At 38.6% G+C, this 11,447-nt stretch overlaps 1 protein-coding gene across 5 annotated transcripts; it reads left to right on the top strand.

The window, feature by feature from the left end:
- The first annotated feature begins 91 nt into the window (after positions 1-91).
- ripk2 (receptor-interacting serine-threonine kinase 2) lies at positions 92-10,907 on the top strand. Of its 5 annotated transcripts, none has more exons than XM_088310442.1 (11): positions 92-668; positions 1,724-1,877; positions 3,206-3,358; positions 4,323-4,480; positions 4,607-4,656; positions 4,750-4,911; positions 5,152-5,237; positions 6,626-6,730; positions 6,832-6,928; positions 8,017-8,223; positions 8,868-10,907. In XM_088310442.1, the coding sequence occupies exons 1-11, from the start codon at positions 469-471 to the stop codon at positions 9,254-9,256; spliced, it is 1,761 nt and encodes a 586-aa protein (XP_088166568.1). In that variant the 5' UTR covers positions 92-468; the 3' UTR covers positions 9,257-10,907. The 5 variants fall into 5 exon arrangements, with proteins under 5 accessions (XP_088166568.1, XP_088166569.1, XP_088166570.1 ...); XM_088310443.1 differs by having other exon boundaries at positions 3,203-3,358; positions 6,629-6,730; XM_088310444.1 differs by having other exon boundaries at positions 94-668; positions 3,203-3,358; positions 6,629-6,730; positions 8,871-10,907.
- Positions 10,908-11,447: the final 540 nt, after the last annotated feature.

Raw genomic sequence — 11,447 nt, 5'->3', positions numbered from 1 at the left:
TAGATAGATAGATAGATAGATAGATAGACAGATAGCGATATACGCCTGAAAAGGGTCTATTCCGATTACATTGAAGGCAGCTTCGCCCAACCCGGAAGCGTGACGTATGGCACAATAACAAACCCGCCTACTTCAGTCTACTTGTGAGTAGTGACCGCGTTGTCTTGTCGGGCGGTACCATGTAATGTAGCAGACGAAATGCACAAAGTGAAACCTCGCGGCCTGGATTTTGGTCACCGAGTGTGCTGTTCTTCCCTAGCAATCAGTGTCGCTTCCTCCCGCAATTCATTCCAGCTCTTCTTCATTAGCTTAGCTCACGAGCACACATCGACGTAATGTGATGAGATATGAGTGTAACACGCTGTTGCTCCTCCTCCTTGCGTATTTCAAAAAGGCCACTTCTGCTTTTTGCGGCAGTCAGGTGGATCCATCCGACGCCTTCCCAAACCAGAAGGCTCACATTCGGCGATGGAACCACACGCGGCTACGGGCTGTGTGAACGTTGGCTGTCTGACCAGCACGTTGCCGGTGATTCCGTACCAGAAGCTGACCGACTTGTACTACCTGAGCAGAGGGGGCTTCGGTACCGTGTTCAAGGCTCAACATTCTGACTGGAGGACTACCGTTGCTATCAAGTGCCTCAAACTGGATTCTCCTTTCGGCGAAAGGTACCACGCGTTTCTGTATGTTGTTACTCTTTGTATAAAATAAAGATGGAGCATCAATACTACGTCGTATATAGTTGGTGCTCGGGGTCCACTTGGGTTAAATTAAGTGATTCCCATCCTTTATTGAACCAAGGTACGTATTTTACACGAGAAAACTCCCCGAACAAAAATTATATTGTGGTTTGCTGACAACTGAAAAACTAACTTATTTCTAGTAATTGGTGTCAAGGAAGTAGTGTAATGCCCTTGTATGCGGACAAAGATGACAGTTACAGATGCACTTAATTTTACTTTGCTTTATTAGTGGTAGCAGAATACATATTCTATATACATATTCATTCAAGGTTGCATCAGCCTCACCTCATACCCACGTACTTCACTGAGAGACCCACACACTCACGCAAATTCTTTAACTTGAGCCAACATTGAGGTTTGATCAGGATGTTGCGATCAACTATTTTTAGAACTGATTAGTGTAGGTTTGTTGACATCACTAGGCCACATATATTACAAATGCTCACCTCAAGTGATGCATCACAACAGAGAAGCCAAGATATGTGTACATTGGGTAGGAGGTATATTTATGGAGAGTCTTTGCTGTGTATGTAATGTATGTATGTGCATACTTTCAGTACAATTTTTCTAAATAAAATCATCCATTTGTTGGTGCGTTTTCTCTACTGCTTATGCTCTGAAGTCTCAGGCCCCTATTGAAGTGAGGGATTATTTTTTACGGACTTGAATACTTATTTAGTTTAAAATCCAGGCCTTTTTAGTTGTACCCAAAGCTTTGATTCTGTTGTATGAATAGCAACAGGCTGACAGGGGAATTAATTATTCTGCCTGTCATCGTGTCGTTTGTATGGAAGGGAGATGAGATTTGTAGTGTATCATGATTTATGTGAAAATGAAATGGGGTTTGAAAAAAAAGTGATATTGCACAATTTCCCCCTAAAACAGTAGTTGAGAATCATTGGTTCAGTTTTATGGTGAGATGACAACAATGATTTATACTAATGTTTGCGAAGGCTAATTTTTATCTGTCCATATTTCAGAGAAAGAAAGTGTCTGCTGAAGGAGGCAGAGGTTCTCCACAAAGCCCGCTTCAACTACATCATCCAGATCTTTGGCGTCTGCAACGAGCCTGAGTTCTTCTGCATTGTGACTGAGTTTATGAGCAATGGCTCCCTGGACCAGCTGCTGCACCAGGTAGATATGCGTGTTACTCTTGTATCATATCATCGCTGTCACAACGTCTGTCTGGTATTTTGCACTGACAGATATTGGAGCACCAACTGTTTTGAAATACAGATCTTCCTTTTGGGGAGTGATTTATGTGAAGAGCTACCTATTTAATACACATATTTCATCATTCATTAATTTCATTTCACACAATGACAAAAATTGTGAACACAGACATTCTGATGCAGATGTTGATTCGTAAATGTATCGAGTTGCTGCAGCATAGTGTCAACTACTGCCGAGGCTGACTTATTAGTATCCGTGGCCGGTATCGGCAGCCTCTACGACAGGCGTGGGAAAACTACGGCCCGGGGGCCACATGCGGCCCGTTTAACGTTTTAATCCGGCCCGCCGAACTTGAAAAAAATTAAATGAATAAACCTTGTTAATGTTTTATTTTCTAAATACTGTGGTTTTCAAAGACATATATATTGTTGGAATGCTTTTGTTCACTTTCATTTAAAATTAAATGTAATTTTTTTTTCTCCGATGAGGTGAGGTTTCCAAAACACTCGAGCCATCTGCTCCTGGTCCGGCCCCTCTGTCAAATTTTAGAACCCATTGTGGCCCGCCAATCAAAAAGTTTTCCCACCCCTGCTATAGAGAAAAAGTGCTCAAAGAGTTTTCTACCGAAAGTGGAGAAATTAGTTGGTGCAGGTTGAGCTTTTACTTTTGATGCCAGCTTTAGTTCACACATTCAGGTCAACAGCAGGAGAAATCAGTTAAAAAAAAATCAACAACCTTTTATTTTTCTAGAAAAACAAAAAAAACAACATTGACAGCAACACTAGTGAGTGAAATAGCACCCTCTACTGGTGCTGCGCCCTTTGCTACAGCGCGTCTTTTGGCCGTAAAAATACGGTACTCAAAAACTCTGAAGTATTATAAAAAAGTCAAGATATTTTTAATCAGCATCCAAAATAAATTTAGGAACTCAGAAAGTCTTCCAAGTGCCCCAACCCACATACTGTACTTTCATCCAGTGGTTTGGCTGTAATTTTATCTCGCTAAACTCTTTTACATTCATTGCGAGGCAGAAATGACAGTTTCATTTCTTTATTTCTATTCAGGGTGCTTTATCTCTCTTTGTGCTCGTTTATCCATGAATGTATCACCCACTCGTCTTCCGCGAAACAAAAGTGAAACTTTGATGTATTTATTTAAGTAGGAGGAAAATCCCAAAATAATTTGGGGAATTTTCTTTTTACTTTCAGCCAGTTAATCTGAAAGGCTTTGTAGCAATCAACTGCTTTAAGTCACGCTGTCATTGAATGTATGTCGTGTGTTCGCAGAAGGACTTGTACCCTGTGCTCGCCTGGCCTTTGAGACTGAGGGTCCTATATGAGATTGCCTTGGGAGTCAACTTCCTTCACAACATGTCGCCGCCACTTTTGCACCATGACCTGAAGACGCAGAATATTCTGCTGGACAGCGAATTCCATGTTAAGGTGTGCGCGAGGTGCTTTAGTTATATTTTCATCAGGGGAGCACAAACCACTGTTACGATCTTGTTTATTATAATTAGGCTTCACACGGCATTCATGTTTTCGTAAACTGCTAGAGCCTCTGGGTGGGTTATTTAAAGAGTTTTTGCAGATTGGTAGGATATACAGAGAGTGTCTATTTATCATAGTTGATGTTCCAGAGCCACCCACAATCGGTGAAAATCCACAATATGGAGATAAATTTGAATTATGACTACCTTTGCCCATCCCGTTCCCGCCTAACAAATTTAAACTTGTTAATACGCAAATATAAACCTACCTTAAACACAATTTTTAAAGTTTTCTTCGACACCTGTCCTCACCTTACAAGTGGCACATGAAGCAAAAGACAAACAATGTGTTTGTTTAAACACCAAAATGTTCAAACAAACCTTATCAATTTGTCAAGTGAGGGTTTGGTTGATGTGGCATAGGAGCCACGAATAGTGAAAATCTGCAAATAATTGATGTTAACATGTCCATGAAAGAAAGAATTCTGAACATAGCAGAAATAGGCAGTGAATTGGGTTAAAAAATCAGGTAAAAAATTATGAATAACGGAGATGAGTAAAAATAAATACAATGAATGGATGACGGAATATAAGGTGATCGCTATAATGCAAAACGACACAGACAGGCTAATGGACAAAAGCAGACGTCATGTTTATTATATACCTTCAAACAAATGCTACTTTCAAACATGGCGTTGCAACACATACAAAAAGCATGTAACAATGCACACACACATTCTCACGACTCTGTGGGAGCAATGACTATGACTGAAGTTTAGTTAGGGACCTTCTCTGCCTTTTGTTCTTGTTTTGCTCCCCAGCAAGTTGCAACACAACATTGTACACAATTCGGACGAGGTTGTGTACTGTAAAATCCGTTAAAATCATAAATGACATCCCAATGATCTTCTTTTTAGATTGCAGATTTTGGTCTTTCCAAGTGGCGCCAGCTGTCTGTCAGTAAAGGCTCGGGGTCCAAACCATCGGAGATTGGCGGCACAGTGATCTATATGCCCCCTGAGGAGTACGAACCCTCCAAGAGCCGCCGTGCTGACGTCAAACATGATATGTACAGGTCAGAACTCAATAATTAGTGACCGGTACAATAATTTACGCGCCTCCTCTCAAAATATTTACAATCACCAGGATTAATGCTGTCTGTTTGTGAACGTGTCTGCTTGTTTCTGTTTTTCTTTTAAAGTTACGCCATCATCATGTGGGAGGTGCTTTCCCGGCAAATTCCATACGATGGTAACTTTTGTTTTTTTTATCAGCACTTGTGCACTCTCAGGTTCCGTTGACTTGCTGTTGATGTGACTTTAGTCTGACTGGTGTGTGTGTCAGAAGTGACCAACCCAATGAAGATCATGTTCAACGTTCTTCGTGGGATGCGCCCTGACACCAGCTACGCCAGTTTGTCCGATCAGATTCCCAGCAGAGATACGCTCGTTTGCTTAATGACCTGCGGCTGGACCGCAAATCCAGATGAACGACCTTCCTTCCTCAGTGAGCACGCACACACGCACTGCATATATTACTCTTCAACTCTAACACAAACAAATCATCTCAGAGATGAGTTTGACCTTCAGTGATTTGGGAATTTATATTGTGAAGTAAGAAATGGTTCTGTGTGTATCCTGAATGAGTTGACCAATTTAAAGTTGGATTGCTTTGAATGTGAAAATGCAACTTTTCCTGCTCATGTGATGTCTAGTCACAGTGTGTCAACGCCCACTGTCATTTCAGAGTGTCTCATTGAGCTGGAGCCCATGGTCAGGAAGTTCACTGAAATTGACTTCCTTGTCGCTGTACTGGAGATCAAGAAGTCAAAGGTCTGCAATGTTTTTATTTTTTTTTTCTCGAGTGAAACTAAAATTGTGTATTCACCCGTTATAGGAGTTATTTGATCAATTACTGATGAACTCTTGCCTGGCTCTGAGTCCTAACTTCTGACTCCTGAATATTACGTGATTCATATACTGTACATTTGTTTTGCCCGTGTTATTTGAGTGTTGTAAGTCCGTGACGTGTGTTTCTTTTACAAAATTCATCCTGTAGAAAGTCCCTCGGAAGGTGACGCACAGAAAATCAGGAGTGATAATGGTTGACCAGTCATTACCTAACATAATTTTCCCTAACGTGACCTTCCTCTTTCTAGTGTGATTGTGTGAGTGCAAACTTAACCATTGAGTGGGTAAGGGGGGTGCATGGGGGATTTTACTTCTATGTTACATTACAAATAAACACACGTGCAATGTTAAAATTCCTATGCTCTAATTATCGTGAATATTGACAGAGATGAGCATTCTCATTGATGTACGTACGCAAAAAAAACAAATGTGTGATCGTCTTCATGACTCTCAATGTTTTTAGATTAAAGCAAACACTGCATGTTGTGGGTGAGTGAGCAATTGCTTGGTTATGAAGAAAGGTCACACTGAAAAGAAAATCACTAGGCTTTAAAATAAGTCCTTTTGCAACGATAGGCAAATATTTTAGAAAATAAAATCCAAAATGGTGTAGGGCTGCAGATAGGTTTAACTGTCTATTATTTGGTCAATTAATCGATGAATCGGATAAAAAAAAACAAAAAACAGTATTTTAAAATGTATCGCTTTATCTCCAAATGGCACATTATTTAAAATTAACAAATTGATTAAAAATTAAAAATGACTCATTTGGATTCAATTACTGGTTTGGTAACCCCCCTTGTGAGGAGAAGCGGTACAGATAATGGATGGATGGATACTGGTTTGGTAAATAATTTGGAAAATATCTAACTATATTCGCGTAGTGTTACTCCTTTAATCTGAAAGATATATTAATTTTCATCTCAAGACTCATCTCCCCCTCCTCCCATGTCTTTATTTAACATATTAAAAAATTCTACACAAGATAAGTTACAAGTTAACTCATTCACTGCCAGCCAAATTAAAAAAAAATTTTTTGGGACGTCTATAGCCGTCATTGGCAGTGAATGAGTTAATAAAAACCAAACAAAAGAAAGGCAGCAGTATGTTTCATCCTTTGAATTTACTGTACGACCTCAATAGGTGTAGGAAGAAGTAAAAAAACAACTTGGTGTTTTTCAACTGAAAATTGCTTAAAAATGTAGCTTCGAAATCTAAAAAAACAAAAAAAAAAAAACATGTCAATCTTGAGGGTGTCAGAAATGTTCCATATCTTGTTTGACGTATTTTTTCCCTTCGTCTCCATCCAGCAGCTGACCCAGCGATTCAGTTGCTGTTCATCACAACCTGAAAGCGAGAAGACGGCTGAGGACGAAACTCTGACGAAGCTGAGGGACACGTCCCGCCCGTGGCCGGTCAGTTGGGGGGAGGGGGGGTGCGATGATTAGAAAAGACAACCAGTTATTTTCACTGTGTGCACTGCAAATGTGAACCATCTACCATCGTTGTGTGACAGGAGAGCTCCACCTCAGGCTCAGGCTCTTGTTCATCCCAGGAAACCGACATATCACTGCCGGCCGCTCTCACCAGCACCAACACGGAGCCTTTAAAAGGTGAAACTCAAATTATTAGTCGCCATTTTTGTATGCTCTTGTTGTAAAAGCAAAAATTTCATCACATCAAGAGAGTGAGTGTAAAAATAGTTTTATGTAGTTTTTAAGGCTGTATTTATTTTTTTCTATAACATTGGTCAGCAAACAGCGCTCAAGGACCACAGTTGATTTTTAAAAAGGTCAAGTTGACCACGTCTGAAGATAAGGTCAATAAAATAAAAATACTAATTACAATTATTCATTCTTATTTAAACATTTACATATTGATTTTAATTATAATTAATTATACTGTTCTTTAATAAAATAAATACAAATAATGGAAATTACATGAACGTATTTGTGTTTTTTTATTTTTCCCTATTTTTTTATTTACAATAATTCAGTATTTACTAAATTAATTAAAAAATAATAATAAATTAATTAATGCATTTTTTTATTTTATTCATTTTCTATTTGACTCAATTAACCTTAATGAAACAAATGAATTCACTCATGTTTAAAATTGTCATATAATCATACTTTTAATCACAAATTTAATCACAATGACTTAACCAATTATGAAAATGTACGTAAAAATAACACAAATTAAAAACTGAATGGGTTTGGTTGTTTTTTACTAATATTTTGATCTTAGTATTTACAACAAACTAGTGAACCAATTATTTACTAAAATAATCTAAAAATATAAAATCAAATAAAAAATTAAATGACATATGTTTACATTTTCCCCACTCATTTTAATTAGAATAACCCATTAAGCCAGTAGTTCAATCACATAAATTAAAGTAAAAAATAAGTGTCATTTTTCATTTTATTATTCATACTTAATTATCTTGATTCAACTGATTAACAGAATATAATTTTTAATGTATTTCTGTATGTACTTATTTTATCAATAATTATTTTATGACTTACGACAGACAACTTCAAATATTTGACATTCAAATGATTACCCAATTTAAAAAAAAAAAAATTAAAAAAAAGAAACCTACTGAAATAATTCTACAAATATTACCGGACTCTTGATGACGAAAATGCTCTGTTGCTTACACATGAGGTGCTTTACTTTTCATCTTGTCCCACCGCAGAGGCACCTCCACCGTCAGTCACCATTCATACGCTGGATCCGCCCGAATCTCTGAAGGACCCTTGTGCGGTCAACAATCTCAATGGCTACCAGAGCGCCCGACCCATCAACGACCTCAGCAAATCTCTCAACGCTGCTCTGCCCATCGCTGAGGGCGAAACACAGCTAGAAGCCCTCACACTCCGCATCAATTGTGCAAATCCGCAAGGTGCCCCCACATTTCAGTCAGCAAGACCATTTTGGTTGTGTTTGGACTCACTCTTGATATAAAAAGTCTACACACCCCTCCTCAAATGATCAGTTTGTTTTTTGTTTTTTTTTTATGTCAAAATATAATTCCAAAACTTTATTCCAGCATAAATGTGATTTATAACCTGTACAACTCAATCGACCTTTTAAAATGTTTTCAAGCGGCTAGGTATGAATTAACAACTGAGATAATATAGTTGCACAAATGTGCTTAATATGGCAATGTGGCTGTCTTCAGAATGAACCAGTCACACTCTCGCTATGTTAAATGGGAATCGGCATACACCTGCCACCGTTTCAATTGCCTCTTGTTAACCCCAATTACATTTCTGATGTTCGAGAAGGCTTTTACTGACATCCGTTTGCTTTTTAGTAGAAGCTTAAAACTTTTGTTCAAACTGTTCATAATTCTTTGGTCCTTGTCTAAGTCTCCAGTTTTTTTTTTCGTCATAAGTCGCCACATACAAGTTGGAAGGAATTATGAACAGTTCAAAACATTGCCTATATTGTGATTAGGGAGTAGAGAATGAGTGAATCATTTCAAATATGGCCTTTGTTGTTTTTCCACATTTTTCAATCAATCCTCTCATTAATTTCTTCCAGCAGATAATTCACCTCCATTGCACAGCTCGACAGCTTCGCGAGGCCCCATCGGTCAGTGGATGTCGACACGACGTGAGGAGATTGTGGCGCAGATGACGGAAGCGTGTCTCAACCAGAGCTTGGACGCCCTGCTCGCACGCTCCATGCTGATGCGCGAGGATTACGAACTGGTGGTGAACCAGGGCACGCGCGCTGCCAAAGTTCGCCAGCTGCTGGACAACTGCCACAGGCACGGTGAAGACTTCTGCCGAGTCGTCGTCCACAAGCTGCACCACAACAAACAGATGGGCCTCCAGCCGTACCCCAACGAAATCACTTTGGCCGCCGCCGTCTTGGTGCCCAGCGCACCGCCGCTTTCGGTGTCCTACAACATCGCGAAGAACATGTAGGCCCACAATGGAAACTGCCCAGATCATAGACTGTGCCAAATAATCGCTCTGTGGACCTTTTCACCATTTCTGGATGACAACGACTGAGATGGCACTGGAAGCAAAGAAACGCTGATTAGTGATTAGGAAAACAGGGTACTGATAAGTGGTTCAAATGATGATTTTAGCCATTGCCACCCACCCAGCGATGCCGTTGTGTGCGACGTCACATGCCAGGTAGCGCCACTGGAAAAGATGTTGCTGTGTGAGGTTAATTGCTTCCAAGACTTTTTGTTTACTGAGGGGCCAGCGAATTAATGGACTTCACTTTTGACACTGAAAGCGCTGTAGTCTACTTGCAGGCTCGCCTTTGTCTTTTGCTAAATTACTTGAAAACAGCCAAGCCAGACATTTTGTATCCACCTATGAGAAAATATCTTCTACAAACCCGAGGATGGAGGTTCCTTTAGTTGTGGCTGCAACGTGGTCTTGGGATTTGTCTCTGTACAACTATTTACGACATCTATCCAATGTATCCTCCTCACCCACAGGTTCAAATGGATTCATTTAAAGCGTATTGAAAAAAAAAAAAAAAAAGAAGACAACTAATCCGTGTGTGGTGTACCTTGCAGTGTAACACCCCAAAAACTTTTTTTTTGTTCTAGTTGGTGGTAATTTCTGCTACCCAGTTGCCTATTGTTTACAAACGTGAAATGATCCATTTTCTGCTTCCATTTTTATTTAGATTGTTGATTGTTGTCAGTATTCTTGTGGTAGAGCAGCTCCAGCAAGCAGTCGGTGGTATACAAAAGAAACAAATCTTTGGATTTTTTGTAATTTAAAGTGGGGTGTCGAAAACGGTTTCTTCTGACGAGGGAATTTTTTTTTCCAATGTATTAATCCTAATGCCTAAGATCAATCATTTCAAAACTGTTTCCACCATTTTTGTGACCTATATCCTGTACGACTCAATTTGCAAGTACAAATAGAGAGGGAAGGGAAGTACAAATAAATGTGGTTGCACAATTCGCGTGATTGTTATGCCGCTGTGTTCGGAATTAACCTTACAAATGCAAACGGATGTTAAATGGGAGTCAGCCAGCATGCAATCGCTGCCATTTTTATTGCCTTTGAGTTACTCCAAATGAAGTTCAGATATTCTTGTAATTGAGGAGGTCACAGAAATGGTGGGAACGGTTTTCAAATGATTTATCTTGATCTCATTTTACACTAAAACGTTTGAACTGCACATTCACCCCACTGTCCCACGTGCATCCCATAAATACAACAAGATTTTTTTTTTTTAAGTTTACACCAAAATCTTCAACTGTTTAATAGAAAAGAACTTAAAAAATTGAAGGGAATTCAATATTTATCCATGGTTGCGTGCTTCTTTGAGTGACTTTAACCACTTGAAACAATTTTAATTCCCTTTAAGAAAACAGACATGGTAGTACAAATTAATTGTATATTAATTCATTGTAATTACACTCAAAAATCCATATTAATTGTAGTGTATTTTGAGGGTTCCAACTGTTTCTTGTTTCCAGGGATCCCTTTTAGGGGATAAAATTTCCCAAGGAGCCCCTCATAATCTTACTGCCAATTGAACATAACTGCCCTGTACATAATATACCCCTAAAAGTGCCCATTTTTGAGGGGCGAAATAAAATGAAAATAAGTGTTATGTTCAATTCCTATTTTTTAGAGGAAAAGTAATGTAATGGTACGTCAAGTTGTATTTTTTCAAGGAAAAAAAAGTCATCTTCAGAAGAACAACAAGAAATTGTGTCAGGATAAAAAGTAGTCATCTTCATAGAAAAACGTGTATTATTCTAAAATATTGTTGTGATAATTTGATATTAAAGTCAACGTTTAATCAGAGAATAAGAATCGTAATTTTTCAAACTTCAAGAACACGGACAGTTTTATTTTGGAAAAGATGCATTTATTCTTCTATATATATATATATATATATATTATGTTTGTTTCATTTTGTTAAGTGATATGACATCATTTATTGCACATTGTTTTGTGGACCCAAATTAGAGAACCACTAATGTAAAGAAATTTGTGATTTTATTTTCCACAGTTTAGGTGATTTACAGTATTTATATTCCCTTTATTCAGAGTCTGCCGCACACCGTCTCACTTTGGCTTATTTTTTATACGTTGTTTGCCCCCTCAGTTGTTGAACGCAAACTTTCTCAGC

Source organism: Idiotropiscis lumnitzeri, chromosome 12 (assembly GCF_059441095.1).
Source record: "Idiotropiscis lumnitzeri isolate Australia: NSW breed Sydney's pygmy pipehorse chromosome 12, RoL_Ilum_1.0, whole genome shotgun sequence".
In the NCBI taxonomy this organism is placed as follows: Eukaryota; Metazoa; Chordata; class Actinopteri; order Syngnathiformes; family Syngnathidae; genus Idiotropiscis; species Idiotropiscis lumnitzeri.
This window is presented reverse-complemented; position numbering and strand designations above follow the sequence as displayed.